The 20,981-nt window shown below is 50.5% G+C and overlaps 1 protein-coding gene across 6 annotated transcripts in view; it reads left to right on the top strand.

The window, feature by feature from the left end:
- Coro2a (coronin 2A) overlaps positions 1-20,981 on the top strand; it is a 55,925-nt gene that overhangs the window by 11,405 nt on the left and 23,539 nt on the right. The window contains exons 1-3 of one of the 6 annotated variants that reach the window (XM_059254309.1): positions 13,456-13,518; positions 15,115-15,223; positions 16,948-17,148. In XM_059254309.1, the coding sequence (XP_059110292.1) occupies positions 15,161-15,223; positions 16,948-17,148 (264 nt within the window). In that variant the 5' untranslated portion in view covers positions 13,456-13,518; positions 15,115-15,160. The other 5 variants (XM_059254308.1, XM_059254311.1, XM_059254310.1 and 2 more) reach the window with 5 other exon arrangements.

Here is a 20,981-nt window from a genome sequence, read left to right as displayed (position 1 = left end):
AGAGGCAAAAGACCTCCCCTTTGCAAGATCAAAACACAAAGTACTCACAAGTGTAGACCCTTCCAAACATCTGACAACCATGTCCCTGGCCAGGTCATCCCATTATGCAGCCCTGCTGGGTAAAGCAAGCCCAGATTCTCTGACCCTGAGTAAAGTCTCACTGGATAGCCTCTGTGGGCCTCCACAGGTGAGGATTCAGGCTTAATAGTAAAGCAGAGATGCAGTGCAGGAAAAGGCCTAATAGGGGTCACTTGGTAGCCTGAGCCCCAAAGCAGGTCAGAGGCTGCCTTTTTTGGTCTCTAGAACTGGAAAGGAGTATTCTTCCCATATGTCTGTGAGCGTGTGGCTCTTGTATTCACACATGAAGTATGAGAAGTAGCCTGGATGGGGTGTCCTGTCCCTGTATCATGAACACCCCCTCGGACTCTGTGTCATCTACTCCAGGGGCTTCCAGTGAGGTGTACAATATGAGATGCGTGTGAGCAGGCCATGTATAACCTGCACCAACAAGACAGGACTCAGGGCTGAGTGTGGGCACAGTGGAAGGACATTGTGGCAAGCAGGAGGCCGTGAGTTTCACTCCCAGCACCAAAAAGAAAAGATCAAGGGTCATTCGTGATTGTCAGGGGTGGACACTCAGCTCCTGAGTATCTGGCAGATCTATCTGTCTCATGACTCAGGAATCTCTGGGGAGAAGGGGAGACACACAAAAGGGGTGACTGGGACCACTATCTTTGGTCTGTTTAGTAGGATATCCCAATTAGTTAGCCTGGTTGATTGGTCCAGACTAACACATCAGATTAACAGATTATTAACCATCCATTATATAACTTGACCAACTCTTCTCCAAGGGACAAGTTTATATTTATTTGTTTGTCTGTTTGTTTTTTCGAGATAGGGTTTCTCTGTGTAGCCCTGGGTGTCCTGGAACTCATTCTGTAGACCAGGCTGGCCTCGAGCTCAGAGATCTCTCTGCCTCTGCCTGAGTGCTGGGACTAAAGGTGTGCACCACCACCCCTGGATGACAAGTTTTTTAATTGTTTAATTATATTCTATTCATGTATTTGGTATGTGTACTTATGTGTGTGTAGAGGTCAGAGGACAACTGTGGAGTCCGTTCTCTCCTTCTATTACATGGGACCTAGACATTAAACTCAGGAACTCAGACTGTCAGGCTTGGTGGCAATCCCTTTCAGACACTGAACCATCTTGCCAGCCCCCTAAGAAAAGTGGTTTTAAAAGAGCTGGGTGTGATGGCACATACCTGTAATCACAGCAGTCAGGAGCCGGAGGCAGGAGGATTCCCACAAGTTTGAGGCTAGTCTGGGCTATGCAATGAGTCTCTGTCTCTCTCTTTCCCTCTCTCCCTCCTTCATTTCCTTCCTCATTCCCCCTCCCCCCACACACACATACAAGAAACTAAAAACAGTTAATTGTCCCAGCCACACCACCCATGTAGGTTTTTAACTTGGGGACAGTATTTGAAGGGCAGATTAACAGCCACTTTGAATAGCTGTGAATGTATGTGTCATATCTTTTAGTGACTGGCGATAGGTTCTGGTGTTTAATATAAAATACTGGTTGCCGGGCAGTGGTGGCACATGCCTTAAGTGCCAGCACTTGGAAGCCAGAGGCAGACAGATCTCTGGCCAGCCTAGTCTACAAAGTGAGTTCTGGGACAGCCAGAGCTACACAGGTTTTGATTCCCAGCACTCACATGGTGGCCCACAGCTGTCTGTAGCTCCAGTTCCAGGGGATCTGATGCCTCTTCTGACCCCCAAGAGCGCCAGGCACATACATGGTACACAGGCATATGCAGGCGAAATGCCTGTATACATAAAAATAATGCTTTTCAAAGTTTGGAAGTCTAGTGGAACTCAAGTGTAATACCAACACACGTGAAGAGCAGAACTTCAAAGTCACCCTTTACTACATAGTGAGTTTGAGGCCAGCCTAGGAGGTATGAGAACCTGTTTCAAATAAACAAACAAAACATTCATACCCTGTTCTAAACTGGTCTCCTCTTGGGCTTCACCTCATACTTGAGATGGATCTCTATTACACACTTGCACACAAGTGTGTACACGTGCATGCATGCAAACACATACAGACATGCTCACACTGACTGCTCTGGGTTCACAGAGCCCAACCCAACACTGACCTGTCAGCCTTGGGAAGATGCTGGTTGAAGCAATGTGTTCAGGTTCACGCCATGGCGCTTGGGGCTGCAGGCCTTGCCAGCCGGAAAGATGTCCTTGGGTTTGTCTTCTCTCCTGGCCGCCATGAGCCCCATGTTTCCAACCCAAGCCACTATCAGTTAAAGCATCTCACCTTTCAAAGGCCTGCGTGCAAAGCCAGGTGAGGTGGCACACACCAGTAACCCCAACATGGGTGCATGTTCAAGACCAGCCTGGGATACACAGTGAGGCCCTTCCCTTAAAAGGAAAAGACGATCTGACCCCCAGGAGGATTCTGATAATGTGAATGACCCCTGACCTCTCCACATAAGGCCTTTTCTCCCTGCCTGCCATCCTTGGAATTTGTCCCTCCACAAACAAGTTCCCACTATTACTTAGAGTGATACAGATAAGAGGGAAAATAGTTGGTGCTGTAACCAGGCACAGAATGAAAGGAAACTTTGTTCACTGTCCTAGAAGACTCCCAGGCCTGCATCCTGTTCCCAGCTCTGCTCTGGGGGGATGCTAGCATGCTAACTCAGTTTCCCCTCCTGGGTCTTGCCAGTGTGATCATTCTAAGTTGTGGAAGATCTGTTGCACTGAGGGTCCTCAGCCCCCACCTACAGTGTGTGTGTGTGTCAACCAGGATCCAGACCGGGTGAGGTGACAGCTTTACACACCAAGAGAAGACACCATGAGAGGAAATAAGAAACAGTCCAAAAGCCGGGTGGTGGTGGTGCACGCACTCGGGAGGCATTGGCAGGCGGGTCACTGTGAGTTCAAGGCCAGCCTGGTCTATAGAGTGAGTTTTAGGACAGCCAGGACTATGCAGAGAAACCCTGTCTTAAAGAAAGAAAGAAAGAAAGAAAGAAAGAAAGAAAGAAAGAAAGAAAGAAAGAAAGAAAGAAAGAAAGAAAGGAGGGAAGGAGGGAGGGAGGGAGGGAGGGAGGGAGGGAAGAAAAAGAAAAAGAAAGAGGAAGAGAGAGAGAAAGGAAGAAAGAAAAAGAAAGTCCCACAAGGAAATATCCAGCCTGGATCCGAGCCATCCCCGTAGTCTGTGGTCAGGGACCTCCGACGTCTGTGAAGCTGTCACTCACTGTAGAAGCCACAGATGGCTGGTCGGGCTCCAGGGACTGATGGCAGCAGCAGAAGCCAGAAAATTGCACTCCCAAAGGAGCGAGTTCTCCATCACAGGCAAGATGCAAGCCCACCGTCCTCAGAGTTGAGCAGGAAAGGTGTGGAATGGGAGGCAGGGAGCCAGGCCGGCCTGACTGAGCCTGGTCAGCTCTGGGACTCGGTGTACCTTCTCTCTTGCTTCCTGGAGCAGTGCCAGGCCCGTCTGAGAGGAAGAGCGAGTGGGTCTGGCAGAGAATTCGATTCTGGGTCAGCATGGTGGCGTGCAGGATACAACAGACTTTCTCTGGTTTCTTCTAAGTGTAGGGACATAGTGTGTGCGCACCACACACACACACACACACACACACACACACACACACACACACACCACGCACGCCCAAAGTGCTGCCTCAAAGTAAAGGAACATGGCCACCTTTGTTCTGCTTCAGCCCTCTCTGAGCCAAAGACACTTTTGTCCTGCAGACCACTTAGATCCCAGCCTGGCTCACAGCAAGGACTCCATAAGTCTCCATTCTTTACACCTTTAATTTCTGGCCTTTCATTCACTATATAGTTGAGGATGACCTTGAACTGCTGCTCTTCCTGCCTCTGCTTCTCAAGTGGCTGAGATAACAGGCGTGTACCACCACACCTGGATTTCCAGAGGTGCTGGTGACCGATCCCAGGGCTTCATGCATTCTAGGCAGTCACCCTACCAAACGGAGCTCCAGCCCCAGCCCAGATCTCCTTATTTAAAGCAGGTGTGTCTTTTGACTCACTTTGGACTAGGCGGACTGCCAAGGGCTTGACAGACGTTAAAGCATCTTCCAAATGAAGAAACTAAAGGAGGTCTCCCGGCCTGTGTGGTGGGATGAAGTGTGAGCCTGGCAGGTGGGCTCCCAACCACATCCCTGGTGGTTGCATGCATGGACCACCATGTTTCCTACATAAATCAAGCCCCTTTCCCCCATTCCCCCTTCAAGGCTTCCTGCAGCCTCAGGAGGGCAAGCTAGATGCTAATTTATTCCCTTTTATTAGCTGAAGTACAGGAGCCAGGGCCCTTCCTTCTCCAAAGGGGACAATGGTTGGGAAGAGCCACCACTGCCTGGACCTAAGCGGGGGAAGGTCCATCAGGCATGTTCTGCAGCAGAGAGGACACCTCAGCCACCAGGCTCCCTGTGCCAGGGTCCTCGGCCAAGAAGGCCCTGAGTAGCCAGAAGACAGACAAGAGCAAGCATCAGTGGGGAGTCATCTGTCCCAGCCCCCACCTCTAAGGCCATACCAGGAACTGGCTCTGAGGCCCAGGAAAAGCTGGAGGTTGGGAGCTTTGCAGGGAAGTGGATGCTATCCACTCCACCAAGGGAAACTGGGTATGACCCACATCTGCCCCATAGGGTGGTGGTGAAGAGGAAGATGGACAGTGACCTGGAGGGACTTCACGGATCCAGTAGCTCCCAGATCGGCTGCTTCATGGCCACTGGAACTTCGAAATGTGGGCTCCCAGACCCTGAGTCAGAAACTGTAAGGTGGTGGGTGTGGTGCCCATGTGACTAGAATCAGTTCTCTAGGGGTCTCAAATGTCAGGCCCCAGCAAACACATGTAAACCAGGTGCTGTCACCTCCCTCAACCGTCCGTCCTGGGACAGAAGCACCTCCTCCTGGGCACGCTGGTATCTCTTTCCTGAACTCTTCACCCCCAGCTCCTGGCTGCTACCAGTTGTGATCTGGCAGGCGGAGCTGTTTGGCCTCTGCCCTCCACGCCTGCAGGCCCAGCCTTCGTGGAGGATCTGGTAGAGCCCAGGAGGCTGACAGTGGAAGGTCCTGCCAGCTGTTACAAGCCTGCCTGGGGAATTAAGGCTGACCGGCAAGCATTTATCTCCATGGTGACAATCGGGTGAGAAAGAAGCGGGGAGAACTTCCCATCACCCTCCTTGTGAGGGCTGAGCATCGAGATGTCCCTATCGGGGATCTTTAGTCACAAGTTAGTCACAGGGTCATCCTGAGCACAGCCACGGATGACCTCAGACTCCTGCATTTCTGTAGCAGCGGCCGTCACCAGCCTGCATGCAGTAAATCCCGCTGATTTCCTCTTAGACCAGCCTGGCTTGAGGAAAGAAAATCCCTTCTCAGCTTAGGGGTCCTGGTTCTCTCCGGGCAGGCCTGAGACCCTTGCAGCTCTAATCACGTGACAGCTCCACTCACAAACCTGGATGACCTCCTTTCTCTACAGGCCGAGCCCCAGGCTGACCCTGGCCAGATGCTCTTGCTTCTTTTTTTTTTTTTTTTTTTTTTTTTTTTTTTTTGGTTTTTCGAGATAGGGTTTCTCTGTGTAGCTTTGTGCCCTCCCTGGAACTCTCTTTGGAGCCCAGGCTGGCCTCGAACTCACAGAGATCTGCCTGGCTCTGCCTCCTGAGTGCTGGGATTAATGGTGTGCCCGGCTCTCTTGCTTCTTATGCTCACCTACACACCATGAACCCTACGTGCATCTCACATGCCGTGCTGGGCCTGGCGATGCAAGGCCTCCCTCTCACCTGGGCTCCTTCCCCCGTCTGCAGGGCTTGCTTCTGCCCTGAAGCATCCTCCCCACGTCCCTCCTGGGTCCTCGGGTCACTGTCTGCTGCTTCGGATTGCAGCTAGGGGACAAGGGCTGGAACTCGGTGGTAAAGCATTTGCCTAGAGTGTCTGAAGCCCTGGGTTCAGCCCCAGTCAAAAACAGATCTCAGCTCAGACCATTCAGCCTTGTTCACCAAGAATGAGCTCGATGATTTCCTGATGTCTCCCACACCCCAGTCAACTGAACACACATCAGTTTGACTGTTTCCACTGTGTCCTTACCTCTGGCCCATGGCTCCTAGTGTGGCACCAGGTTCAGAGGGCAATGGGAACCTCTATAGGTCTGACTGTGGGCCACTGATTCCCTACAACAGGCAGTGATGGCTGACTTGTGAGCTCACAGGGGTCTGTGGCTCAATCCGCATCCTAGGACAATAGCTACAGGGCCTCAGCCCTTCTGTGTTCCCTGTGGGACCATGAGCAAACATTTTCCCTGTATATACTTGTGAGCTTCTCAGCCCAAAGGTAGATCTGGAGGATATACAAACTATTGGGCAGGGTGCAGAGGGTGGGGCCTGCAGGTTTGAGACTCCAGGAGGCATCTAGGAAGCTTCTTGGTGACCTTGTGGCCAGAAAGTCCCAGATAAAGGGCCAATAAACCTGCATGGAGTTTGTCTTGGGTCCTCCTTGGGGTAATAAATAGGAAAGGGTTCCATTCTGGGTTTCCAGAAAGTTGAGGAAGCAAGGAGTCAGCTCTCCGTGGACTGGGACAGCGGATGGATAGTGGACGGTCCTCGTGGGCTTTGGAGTACCTGGCTGTATCACATGCAGGCTCCAGACCCTCTTTCCACCATCCTCATTGGTGGACCAGCCAGTGGTATGACCATTAATGGAGTGGATGGAAAAACAGAGAGGAATTGGATCTGCTCAAGATCACAAATCAGTGTCAGAGTTAAGACTCTCCAGCCTGCCTGACACACATGCTGTGGGAGAGAGAGTCCCAGCCCCTCTGCTCAGAGGGCCCAGAAGAGTGACATTTCCAGCCAGGGTTCAACAGCCCCTGCCTGTGGACCCTTTAGTCTGTGGGTGAGCGAAGCAGAGGGAGGAACCATTTGAACTTAGTCCTGTGGGAGAAAGGGCAAGGAGCATCCTCTATGAGCCTGAGTTCAAGACAATTTGCACAGATCCCCCTAGTCCTCCAGAGTCTGTGGGGCAAATAATGAGATAGGTATGTTGTTGGCAGTGCTGGGGATGGACCCAGAGCTTCACACATGCTAGGCAAGTACGTTACCATCAAGCTATATCCCAGCCCTCCTTTCACTTTTTATTTTGAGGCAGAATTTCACTAAATTGCCCAAGTTGGCCTTGAACTCACTTACTCTGTAGTCCAGGCTGCCTTGATTTTTTTTTAAGAATTTTTTTGTTCAGTTTCTTTTTTTTTTTGAGATTATAATTTAATGACCATGTTTCTCCCTTCCCTTTCCACCCTCTAAACCCTCCCATATCTCCCTCCCAGCTCTCCTTCAAATTCATGGCCTCTCTTCATTAGTTGTTATTACATACATATTTGTATATGCATATATATGCTAAATATAACCTGTTGAGTCCATATAATGTTACTTGTATGTATGTTTTCAGGGCTGACCATTGGACAACCAATTGGTGTGTTCTTCCCTAGGGAGGATCACCTCCCCACTCCTGGCTTCCCTCCGTTGCCTATAGTTCTTTGTGTAGGGTTGAGGCCTTGTGGGCCCCCCCCCCCCCCCCCCCGTCCAGGTTGGAATGCTCGTTGGTGCCATCCTCGTTCAGCCCGTGTTTGGGCAGTCATGTTGATGAGGTTTTATGGGTGTAACTTCTGATTTGTTAGGAGACACAGTCTTAGAGCAAAGTCCCTGGTCCTTCGGCTCTTACAGTCTTTCTGCCCTCTCTTCCGCGATGTTCCCTGAGCTTAGGTACAGCAGTGTTTTGTAGATATATCCATTGATTGGTTGTGGTTTTCTGTCGTGGTCTCAGTCTGCTTCAAAGAGAAGTTTCCCTGACAAAGGGTAGAGGACTCTTGACTGTGGGGGATAAAGACAAATGGCTAAAGGTTGTTGTGACAGAGATTGTGCTGGTTTGGTAAATTAGTGGTTGTCAATCTCCTCCAATAACAACAGATTCATTAACACTGAGTAGTTAGCCAAGTCACCAGTACCAGGCATGATATTCCTCTTGCTAAGCCAGTCTTAAGACCAATTAGAGAGCTAATGGTTATCGCCAAGGTACATGTGCCACGACTGCACGGGGTTATTATGCCGTGGTAGTCGTTGAGGTGGTTCATAAGTGCCGTAACTGGGTAGGGACTCTGGGTTGCCTTAAGCGCTCTCTCTCTCTCTCTCTCTCTCTCTCTCTCTCTCTCTCTCTCTCTTTCTCTCTCTGTGTGTGTGTGTGTGTGTGATGTATGCAGGTGTCCACGGAGGCCTGATACCTCTCTCTCTCTCTCTCTCTCTCTCTCTCTCTCTCTCTCTCTCTCTCTGGGTGTGTGTGTGTGTGTGTGATATGTATGCAGGTGTCCACGGAGGCCTGATCGATCTCTCTCTCTCTCTCTCTCTCTCTCTCTCTCTCTCTCTCTCTCTCTCTCTGTGTGTGTGTGTGTGTGTGTGTGTGATGTATGCAGGTGTCCACAGAGGCCTGATCTCTTAGAGCTAGAGTCACAGGCTGTTGTGAGCCACCAAAGTGGGTACTGGGGAGGATGGGGCTGGAGAGATGGCTCAGCGGTTCAGAGCACTGGCTGCTCTTCCAGAGGACCCCGGTTCAATTCCCGGCACCCACATGGCAGCTCACAACTGTCTGTAACTCCAGTTCCAGGGGATCTGACACCTTCACACCAATGCACATAAAATAAATTTTAAAAAAATAATAAAATAAAAACTTTTTTTTTAAAGTGGGTACTGGGAATAGAACTCAGATCCGCTTGAAGAGAGCACACATTCTTAACCCCTCAACCATCTCTCCTGCCCAAGGTCTTGAACTTTTGATCCTCCTGGCTTGTAGCAAAGATCAAAGGACTATGCTGCCAGAGTCTGTTCAGAACAGCCTGTTAGGAGGCTGAGCTGAAAATGAAGACAACAATGTGCAAGTAAGAGCCTTGCTACAAATATGCCCTGCGGTGATATTGTAAAGTCTCCAACACAGGTCCTCCTTAATTTCAAGTGATGGGCCATAGTTTCACTACAAGACCCTCCCGCATCCTCTTAATCTCTCTCACTAACAAAATAACCTGCTCCATGGGTTTCTCTGATGGAAATACACGAAATGTAGGTGTCATCTGTAATAACAAGTGTGTTTACAACCAAAGAGAATAACAGAGGCCTCACATGGGGGTCAATGTCCGGATACACTGTATTCAAACTTGCTCTTGACTATTATGAGTTTTAAATCAAAAGAGTTCAGATAGCAAATTGTTTTTATGTTAAGCCGAAAAGAATAAAGGGTTTGCAAACCTGAGGGGCTGTTGGAGCCCATTTAGGCTGTTCCCAGCAGGACTGCGTAAGAGGATGGTTGGACCACAGGCCTGGGTACCAGGTGTTTGGAAGGGCCTACACTTGGCTGTATCTAACAAGGGGGAGGTCTTTTGCCCCTCCCCTTAGCATTATTATAAATAGACCTTTGGAATAAAGCTCTGGGCCGGTGGATAAGGATCCAGGCCTACCCGGGGCTATCCTGTGTTTCTGTTTCTCCCCTCTTTATTTCTATCTAAGTCTCTTATCCCTCACTCCTCAAGAGTCCCTGGGGTAAATAAATGTGGGGGCTGGTCCACTACAGGAAGGCGGGGGTGGGAGGGGGTGGGGGGGGAGAAGCTAAGCTGGACATGATGGCCTGTCCTAGTGCGAAGGCAGGAGCAGGAAGATCTCTGTGAGTTCGAGTCCAGCCTGGTCTATATAAGGTGACACATTGAAACCCTGTCTCAAAAAAAAAAAGTTTGGGAGGAGGGATGCTAAGGCCAACCAACAGAATACAAGTCTTAAACCTGGCACCTCTCCCCCAGTGTGAAGATGAGTACTTTGTGTGATGGGGTGATCTGGAGGGGGAGTGTCATGCTGGACCCTGGAGGAAGAGGGGGACAAGAGGCGGGGCATCCTCAGAGCTCAGAGAGTACCTTATGGCTTCATTTCAGACTTGGCAGAGAGAAGCAGTGTGTGCCAAGATGGGGTATCCAAAAGGCGTAGTGCTCTGGGAGGTGGGGCAGACAGTACAGAAAGCGGGAGAGCATGGGACCCACCACCCAAGTCCAGCAGAAACCTTTGGAATAAAGGCTACTCATGGTGAGACTTGAGAGAACACAAAGGCAAGAGAAACAGATCCCTCCCCAAGATCACAGCGACTAGAACCCGGGTCTTGAACAGGGGGCTAGACTTGCAGAGGATCCCCCAGTCATCTCTGGAGGTGCCTGCCAGCTAACCCTGGCTCTGGGCAGTTGGGTGGGGGGGGAGGAGGCTCTCCCTCCAGCCTAATCTCATCAGGAAGAAAAGCTTTCTCTTGGCTGCCGCCAGCCTCAATCTGTGTTTCCTATGGGCCTGCGGGAGACATCGGTGCCAGACCAGAAGGATGGAGGGGGAGGGGAGGCAGGAGCCGGACCTGAGAGCTGAGCTGTGTTCTGTGTGCGTTTGCTAGCTGCAGGGTGCTTGTGCCTGCATTAGGATGCTTGATGCCATGAAGGGGTCCCCAAATCTGACCTGGGCTGGGATGGACAAACCAGAGGGCTTCCCCAACTCTCCACCTCCCCAAAGGCCTCCACACACAGGTGGAGCCATATAAGCAGTGGGTTATGGCCCCTTTGGGGGTTGCATATCAGATACCCTGCATGTCAGATCTTTACATTATGATTCATAACAGTAGCAAAATTATAGCTATGAACTAGCAATGAAAATAATTTGATGGTTGGGGTCACCACAACATAAGGAGCTGTAGTAAAGAGTCGCAGCGTTAGGAAGGTTGAGAACCACTGCTTTAGAGGTGGCTTCTGTTGGGCCGAGCTGTTAGAATCTGATGAAACCCTTGCAGGTCCTCTGCTGGCTCCCCTCCCCACCTCCTACTGGGTTACTTTATTGAAATTTGTGTGGATGCTGGGGGATTGAGCCTAGAGCCTTTAAATTGTTTCTTCTTTATTATTATTTCCTTTTTGAGAGAGAATCTCACATACCCCAGGCTGGCTCCCAACTATGGATATAGCTAAGGATGATCCTGAATTCCTGGACCTCCTGCCTTTACCTGCTGAGCACTCACTGGATTGTAGCCATGGTGCACACACCAGGTTTTGTGTGGTGCTGAGGATGGAACCCAGAGCTTTGTGCATGCAAGCCCTAGCCCCTGGCTTATTTCAGAGTCAGCCCCAGGTGCCATATGATTTAATCTGTGCCTATTAAGCATGTGTCTCTAAGAGACAGACTGATAACTACAGTGTTGCTGTCACCCTGAAACACAGCTAGTAACATCATTTAATATCGCCAGGGGTCGCCAGGCAGTGGTGCCACCAACCCTGACATCTGAGTTCTTGAGTTTAATGTCCAGACCCCACGTGATGAGAGAACAGACTTTGCAGTTGTCCTCTGACCTCCACACACACCCACCAAATACATGAATAGAATATAATTAAACGATTAAAAAACTTGTCAGCCAGGAGTGGTGGCACACACCAGCACTCGGGAAGCAAAAGCAGGCAAATCTCAGTGAGTTCGAGGCCAGCCTGGTCTGTAGAGCTAGTTCCAGGACAGCCAGGGCTACACAGGGAAACCCTGTCTTGGAAAACCAAATGTGTGTGTGTGTGTGTGTGTGTGTGTGTGTGTGTGTGTGTGTGTACATATACATATACATATACATATACATATACATATACATACATACATACATATATGTGTATATATACATATACATATATGATTTTCTATCAGGGGTCATTCTGGTTGCTGAGCCACTGCAGACTGGCTTCCTATAGCTAAATGCTGTGAATCAGGATTCCAGCTTGCTGTGGACCTCCATGTTGCGCGTCACCCGTGAAGTCTCTTCCAGTCTGGACAGATCCCATTGGCCTTGTCTCCTGTTGAAGAAACAAGGCAGTTTTTCAAATTTTGTTTTGTCCTGTTGAGACAGGATCTCGCTCTGTAGTCCAGGTTGAACTCAGCTCATAGCAATCCCCCTGCCTTAGCCTCCTTAGTGCTGGAATTACAGGCATTTGTCATGAAGCCAGGTGGCCTTTCTGTCCTGTTTCTTGTTGGGTTTGAGGGATTCTGTTTATTCTGTTTCATCTGTTAATCCTTTTCCAAACACACTTCCCAGATAGCTCCCCACTCTTCAGGCTGCCTTGTACCCCACCGGTATGTTCTTGTTACATGAAAGTTTTACATTGTCATTAAGTCCAACTTGTCTGGTTTTTCTCTTGTGGACTGCTTTTGGTCACCACCAAATCTAGTATCTTGAATCTAGTTTGGTCTTTAGTTTTTCTAAGTGTTTTATAGTTTTAGCCCTTTATTTCGGCTCTCTGATTCATTCTGAGTTGTTAGAACTACAAAAATTCAACACACAAAATTTCCTGTGTTCTAGAGCTTGCCAGTTGCCTCCTGGTGAACACTTTTCGCCCAGTTTGGTGTGCAGAGTAACAGTGACTTGGTTGGCGTTGGGTTGGTTCAGTGTTTTGGCAAGGCCTCTTTTACAAATAATGGCTGCTTTTTTACCTCCTATGATGCTGAGATGGATCCATGGTTTCAGGGCTCCGTTATACCTTTGAGCCTCAGACTCGACTACAGAGCATGAGTCATGGGGAAGGCTAATTAATATACAGCAGGTTCTGCCCTGTACCCTGGGGTTCCAGATTCTATCAGGGTGGGGTGGGGTGGGGCCCAAGAATGTGCAGTTTTGGCAAGCTCCCTGGTGATATCACTTTGGAGACTCTGCCATGAGCCACTGTGTCCCAGCACCTGTAAGTTTCACTAAATGCACACAGGTATCTTCTGGGGACCTGACGGTGTACTGGGAAATGTTTTTGTTTGTTTGCTTGCTTACTTTTATGGAGGGGAGGTGATTCTATAGCCCAGGCAGGCCTTGAACTTGCGCCCCTGTTTCCTCATCCTTCCAAGTGCTGGGATTACGGGCTTGAGCCTCTCTGTCCAGCAAGTGGTGGGATTCAGTCGATCCCTGTGTTCTGAGTCACCAGCCACTGCCAACCCTATTATCAGCCCCCAAATTCACCGTAATTTCTTTTCCCACACTTGGCACTTCCAGAGGCAAGGGGTGACCTCGGTGAGCAGTGAACTCCGAGACCCGTGGCCCAGATATTCCTTCCTTGCCCTCAAGCCCTGGGCACTAAGTAAGCCCTGAGTCAGCCCTGGGGAGAGGTTGGTGACTGAATGAAATCATAGTCACCTCTCTTTACAAACCTTCTGGAACTTTCTGCTTTGGAATGTTCTAATCTCTGGTTCAGGATGCTGGGCTTGCTCATTTCCATAGCTTTCTCTTTCACGGGCAAGTTGTCAAAGTCAGGCTCCCAGGAACTTAAGCCCTCACCTATGGCAGAGTGAGCAGCTTGTCCCAGTCTGTCTGGGACAACCTCAGGTTTGGGGGTTTTGTTTGGTTGTTGTTTTTTTTTTTTTTTTCCTTCCAGTCCTAGACATTAAAGCCAGGGCCTTGTGCATGATCGGTAAGTGTCCTGCCACTAAGCTGTACCCTCAAACCCATCACCACTGTGTGCGTTTCCTGAGATGGGATCTCACTATGGAGTCCAGGCTAGCCTCAAAATTGTGACAATCGTCCCTGAGCCTCCCCAGTGTTGGGATCCAGATGTCAAGCCACCACACCCAGCTCCTTTTTTAAAGTTTTTATTTTGAAACAGACTCTTACTACATTTCCCAGGCTGGTCTTGAACCTGAAATCCTCCTCTACTTTGGCTTTTTTTTTTTTGGTTTTTCGAGACAGAGTTTCTCTGTGTAGCTTTGCGCCTTTCCTGGGACTCGCTTTGGAGACCAGGCTGGCCTCGAACTCACAGAGATCCGCCTGGCTCTGCCTCCCGAGTGCTGGGATTAAAGGCGTGCGCCACCACCGCCCGGCATTGGCTTCTTAGTTATAGCACAAAAACCCCTTGTCCAGGGAGCCATCCATGGTCCCTGGAAGATGGGCACAGCTGGTCACTCTCCTGAGGAACCACCAGGCCTCTTCTTACTTTGAAATGGTAGTGGGGGGGGGGGGCGGACCCTGAGGTCCTAGTTGCCTAAGTCTCTGTGACACACACTTGAGATCATTGCTGGCTGGAGAACGCCAAATTAAAAGATGCCTGGTAACAAGCAGCTGTGTTTTCAGTCAGGGCTTGGCCTCAGATTGAGAGACTCTGTGTTGAGAAAACCTTTACCAGAAGGTGCCAGGACCTGTGGTTTCTTCTTCCTTGTGAGGCAAGAAGATACCACGAGAAAGGGCAGAGGTGTTGGTACATAGCCTTGACCTCAAGAGGGCCATGTGGGGCTCTCTGATTGGCTCCCCGAGCCAGCTGTCCCACCTCATCTGGTATGGATGAGGCCCTCACTAGGAATTCTGGGTGCACTAAAAAGAGACTTAGCAAAGCACTGAAATGGCTTACCTTGAAAGTCTGAAGGTTTGAGTTTAATGATGGAGCCCATGTGAAAAGCCAGATGCTGTAGGGCACATCTGTAATGCCAGCGCTTCCTCGGTGGGATGGGGCACAAAGACAGGAAAATCAACTGGAAGCTTGAGGGCCACTGTGGCATGCAGAGGACCACTGTGGCATCACGGTAGAACCAACACCTGCCTCAACAAGGTGGAAAGAGAGAACCGTCTGCCAAAAAATGGTCTCTGACCTCCACGGGAGAGATTTCTCAGCAGGGTTGAGGCCAAGGTCAGGGTCATGATGCACTCTGTTGGGTAGCAAGCCAAGGGTTTTAGTCTGAGTGTGGGTGCCACCCCAATCATGTTTTATTGTGTTAATTCTTGATCTTTGAAGATCACTTTCAAATAAAGTAGTTTGGCTTGGTTGGGTTTTGTGAGACAGAGTCTTGTTGAGTAGCCCAGGGTAGCTTTGAATTTGCTGTGTACCTCAGGCTGGCCTTGAATTCCTTGTGTAGCTGGAGCCGACTTTGAACTCTTGACCCGCGTGCTGGGATTTGGCGGGTGCCAGCACACCTGTCTTGCCCTTCCAATCTCCCTCTAATAACCAGGCTATGATAGAAAGTGGTGGTCCAGACCCCCCCACAAAGCACTTACAGGGAGCGGCCTCTGTGCCCACAAGGTCAAATTTTAAGAGGAAGAAACAAAAGAAAAACCTGAGAGAGCAGATGTGGAATGTCTCTGGCAATAACAGACTCCAGCTCAGCCCACCTGTCCTCAAACCGAATCAGGTAAAGTCCTCCTCACCATGAGGCCACCTACAGTGGCACTAAGGAGTACTCCATTGGATGATTTGTGCCCCTCCCAACTTGGGTTCCATTTCAGCTACCTGCAGGGCTGGGTGAAGAAGGGGCCTTGGAGAGCAGGAAGGAAGATCTGTGGTTTACTCACACACACACACACACACACACACACACACACACACACACACCCCTCCAGCAACGTCACCCACACAGGTGCACATGCACACATCACGGGAAGGCATTCGGCTTTGACTTCCCACAGTTGCTGCTCATTCCAGTCACATGGCTTCCCCTGCACCTCCAATTACCATCCTCCAATGGGGATGGTACTCCCCACCTTCCTCTCAGGAGGGCTGTAGGGGATGAGACAGTCCCCCATTCCACAGCCAAACGTTGGGAAATACGCGCCCCTCCCCCGGGGGGGTGTTGCACCTAGAGTCAACTAAAGCCTTTTCAGGGTGGAGATTTCCAGCCCCCAGCCTGATCCCATGGCATCCAGCCACTGGGCACACACAGGATGGCAGCAGAGTCCCCAGAAGGCTGCTGTGGAGGGATGTAGGTACTGCCTAGTGCCTGCCAGCAGGGGAAGTGAAACTGCTGAGTCATCAAAGCCACCCGTGAAGGCGGCAGGGTCCTTGAGCACACCTGGGCCAAGGCCAGAGCCCCAGGAGCTCCCTGGTGAATGCAGGGCTCATGCCCAGGTGTGCACAGGGTCGGTCACGCAATACAGACACTCCCGTGCTGCACACAGAGGGCCTGACCTGACTGGATGCCGTCCGTCCCCCGCTTCTGTAACCTCTCCCCCATTTCAAAGGTCTGGACAAACCTTGACAGTGGAAATAAGGGCCGGGTGGGGCAGCTGGGTATTGGCAGTCACATTGCTCTGCACTGGGTGGTTTCATCCATGGAGGCCAGCAGCTCCCTTTCCAGAGGAGAGGCACAAGTCTGTGAGGCAGGTCCTTGTGTCATCCCTTTTTTTGGTTGGCTTTTCGAGACAGGGTTTCTCTGTGTAGTTTTGGCATCTTTCCTGGAACTCACTCTGTAGCCCAGGCTGGCCTCGAACTCACAGGGATCCACCTGGGTCTGCCTCCCGAGTGCTGGGATTAAAGGCGTGCGCCGCCACCACCGCCCAGCATGCCATCCCATTTTATGGACAAGAAAATGGAGACTCAAGGGTTAAGTCATTTGTCCATCGTAGTGAGGCAAAGTGGGAACTGGAGGCCAGACTGGCTGGCTACAGAGAACACACTGGTTCTCATTTAGTTGGCAGGAGAGCTTGTCTGGTGAGAAGAGGTGGGGGTGGGAGCTGTAGCGAATATTCCGTGGTCCCTCTGCTTTTGGGGGTTCATACTTGAAAAAACTGAAAAGTCTTAATATATCAGCAAACAGGTCAATAATAATGACTCACAGCCTCCTCTGTAACCACAGTGATAGTCTGCTCACCTGGCTGTCCTTCACAGTAGACCACTACCTTTGCAGAATTGGCCACTGTCACCAGGCTTGGTGGCATAACCTATAATCCTAGCACTCAAGAGGTTAAGGCAAAACAATCATGAGTTCAAGGCCAGCCTGGCCTACACAGTGAGTTCCAGGCCAGCCTGGTCTACGTACTGAGACCTTGCCTCCAAAAAGACCCAGCAATGAGACCTGACCACTGCCCCGGCTGTACCAGTTAAGTAGCCTCACGCCGCTGGTCCCTCCGTCCCCTGCAGATGTCATGGCACCCCCAGTACCGCAGCTCCAAGTTCCGGCATGTCTACGGCAAGCCCGCCAGCAAAGAGAACTGCTACGACTCGGTGCCCATCACACGCAGCGTCCATGACAACCACTTCTGTGCCGTGAACCCCCATTTCATCGCTGTGGTCACTGAATGCGCCGGCGGGGGCGCCTTCCTCGTCATCCCCTTGCACCAGGTAAGGACCCTAGTGATCACAGGGCCCAGACCCATGGGATCCCCAGGCCCGCAGGACAGATGGAAAAGGTAGGGAGCCCAGTCCGGATGTGACTGAAGGCCTGGCCTGCTTTCCTAGTGTGTGAGCTTCTGACAGCCAGCTCTGTGACTCTTCGTCTCCTTCTTGGGAGAAGTCACCATCCTGAGAGTTGACCGTCCAGCCGCTGGCCTGGCCACTTCTAGGACCTTCTCTCCTCCATGTAGAACAGTAGCAGCTGGCCTGGCCACTTCTAGGACCTTCTCTCCTCCATGTAGAACAGTGCTCACTCCACGTTTTTCTTTCTTGAATGAAATATAATTATTAGCACATTGCTGGGCTCATGTGAAATTGGGAAAATTGCCAAAGCCGCCTCCCCTTGCTGAGAGGTGGAGATGGGAGGCACAGAAACATGTATTGGGCTAGCTCCTGCGCTGGAGAGGTAAACATCAGGCAGCAGGGAGAACACTTATCCAGCCAGCAGTGGAGCATGAGCCGTTGTTACTCAGTGTTTGGATCTGCAGATAGGGACAGCTTCAGATAGATCACCCTAATAGCGGATCTTGGCGGGACACCAGGGCTGAGCCTGCCTTTGGCAGACCTCCTGAAGAGGCCTGGGAGAGAGGGGGACTCCCAGGCTGTGCTTCTACCTCACGGCAGAAGAGGCTGGGAAGCCAGACCTCAGGAAAGCGGCCCACAGACTCAGATCAGGCAACTGGGAAGTCACAAAGACTGGTGAGCAAGAGTCTGCGGGAAGGTAAGAAACAGACCTAGACCACTGGAGGACCTGCGCAGTCCAAGCCCCGAGTGAGATGAGTTCAGAGATAGCTTTCCTCGTCATAGTGTGGCGAGTTCAGAACCAGTGACAGTAGACAAATTAATGACGAGTCCGTCCCCACTCATTTGGAGTGTTTGCTGCCTGCTTCTTTGTGACCGGGTCTCCTGTAGCCCAGCTCTTGAACTCTGTGTAGCCAGGTTGGCCTTGACCTCATCCTCCTCAGCTCACCTCCCGAGTGTGAGTTACAGGTGTGTGTCACATTTCCAGATAATTTATAAGCCGAAGGGGGAATCAAACTGAAAATTTGTGTTAATGGTTTCCTTATTTATTTAGCGTGCATGCATTCCTCCATGTGTACGTGCATGCCGCAGCACAAACGTGGAAGTCAAAGGGCGGCTTCCAGGAGTCAGTTCTCACCCTCAGCTCGCTGAGGTGGGGGCTCCATTGTTGTGCAGCTTACTCCAGGCTAGCTGGCCCTCCAGCTTCTAGCTGGTTCTCCCGTCTTCTTCCTCCACCTCCTAGGATACAGATGAGCACCACCACATCCAGCTCTTGTTTGTTTGTTTGTTTGTTTGCTTTGTTTTTCAGTTTTTTTAGACAGGGTCTCACTAAGTAGCCTTGGTAGCCTGGGGATCGCCTGGTGCTTGCTAGGTAGACCAAGCTGACCCCAGTCATGGAGATCTGCCTGCCTGTGCTTCTCCAGTGCTGGGATTAAAGTTGTGGGCCGTCACACCCAACACTTTAGCTTTTGTTTTCTGGAGACAGGTATTCTTTGCTGTAGCCTTGGCTGTTCTGTAGACCAGGCTGGCCTCAAACTCAGAGATCCGCCTGCCTCTGCCTCCTGAGTGCTGGGAGCAAAGGCGTGCGCCACCAGCGTCTGGCCACATTAGCTTGTTATGTGGGTTCTGGGAATTGAACTCTGGTTGTCAGGCTTGTACAGCCTGAAGCATCTGGGCTCTTTGTCGTCCTGCCTGGATTGTGTTGTAGTTTCCCATTGACTTTAATCACAAGACGTGGTAACACCAAGAGATGACTAGCTGGGCCACAGCCAGTAAGCTACTCTAACAAACCCCTTTGTGTGTATATATACACTCGATGAGTTCTGTTCCTCTAGAGAACCCTGATACATGCAGGAAGTGCATTTACCCGCCGAGCCATCTCCCTGGCCCCAATTCCTTTTTCTTTTTTAAAATAGTGCTAGAGATCAAACTTTCTACGTGCTACATAAGTGCTCAGCCCCTGAGCTGCCTCCCCTGTGAAATGCAAACTTAAAATACTTGGAACTGAGTGATAATCAGATGTATCTAAAAACCCCTGGCATCCAGGGGTCTGATCCAGCCGGGGAGGCACAACACTGGTGCTTCCATTAGAGAAGGAGAGGGCTGAAGTTAGTGAGTCAGCCTAAGAGCTGGTGTGTGTGTGTGTGTGTGTGTGTGTGTGTGTGTGTGTGTGTGTGTGTGTGAACACATAGAGCAAACTCAAAGAAAGCTCAAGAAAAAAGAATGATGATAAAAGGCAGAAATCAGGAGGGCAGGAGCGACGGCTCAGCCGTTAGGTGTCCATCCTGCCATTCCAGGGGACTCAAGTTTGATCTCAGCATCCACTTCTGGCAACTCACAGTGCCTATAACCAGTCCCCACAAGTAGCTGTGCAAACACACACACACACACACACACACACACACACACACACACACATACACTTAAAAAAAAAGCAGAAATCAAGGAATGATAACTCAAAGATGCATTAGAAAATATTTTTTACATAAAAAAAAAACCCAACAACCCTGAAAGATTAAACTGAGCAGCCACTGGAAAAACTGACTGACAGCGAGGGAGATCATCCAGAGGCACCGGGAGTGCAGAGGCAGTCCACCCAGCGGCAGAGCTGTGAAGCCAGGAGGACCCTGACGTGATCAAGTGGAGGGCAGTCCTCTGAAAGCATGGGTGAAATGGGCAGACTCCCGGCATTCCTGATTCAAGTAGGAATCAAAAGCCTGGACGACCCTGTAACCATTAACAAACTGAGCGATAAACACTTCCCTCAGAGAAATAATAGAAAGAGGTGGTAAATCGTGAAATAGGAAAAAGATGTTTGCTTTAAATGTGTGTGTGTGTGTGTGTGTGTGTGTGTGTGTGTGTGTGTGTGTGTCTGTCTGTCTGTCTGTCTGTCTGCCTGCCTGCCTGCTTGCCTGCCTGTCTGTCTGTGCATGTGGAAACCAGAGGCTCAGTCCCTGGAACTGGAGTTGAAGTTGTTAGCTGCCTGATTCGGGTGCTGCACACCAAACTCTTGAGTCCTCTCCGAGAGTGGTCTTCACTCTTAACCACTGAGCTATCTCTCAAACACCACCCCTCCCCCCTTTTTGAGACAAGGCCTTACTCTGCAGCCTACGCTGGCCTCAGAATCATGGAGGTCATCCTGCCTCTGCCTCCTGAGGGCTGGGATTGCAGGTGTGAGCCGCCACACCCAGCTGAGGATGTGGCTCTGTTGGGAGAGCTCGTGCTAACGTGCATGAAGCCGGGAGGGAGCTCCATTCCAGTGCTGCATAAACCCTGCGTCATTGTGCACACCTGTGATCCCAGCACTCGGAAGTGAGGTCACCAGGGTAGACGTAAGATCATCCTCGGCTACACAAGGAGATTCAGGCCAGCCTGGGCTGCACGAGACCTTCTCAAAAAAAAAAAAAAAAAAAAAACAGAAGAAAGAGTAAGCAATCGCGTGAGTGTGGGAGCATTGTTCATGTTATTACCAAGTGGAAAAACCCCTGTACCGGTAGATAAGTTACGGTCCACAGTACTTAACACACAGAGCTGCCTACAACACAATCTGGCATTGAAATGACAAAGTTCAGACTCTGTCATTCCATTTCCCTGAAATTAAAAACAGTTGTACCGTAAGGACCGAATAATTAAGTGGTAAATTTCCAAAGAAAAACAAGTTCGGGAACACCGTGGAAACCTAGACACTAGTCCCTCCTGCGGCGTCGGGAGTGGCTGTGAAGTCAGGCACCTCAAAGGTTCCTACACTCTGGTGATGGCTC

Source organism: Peromyscus eremicus, chromosome 2 (genome assembly GCF_949786415.1).
Source record: "Peromyscus eremicus chromosome 2, PerEre_H2_v1, whole genome shotgun sequence".
Classification (NCBI taxonomy): domain Eukaryota; kingdom Metazoa; phylum Chordata; class Mammalia; order Rodentia; family Cricetidae; genus Peromyscus; species Peromyscus eremicus.
This window is presented reverse-complemented; position numbering and strand designations above follow the sequence as displayed.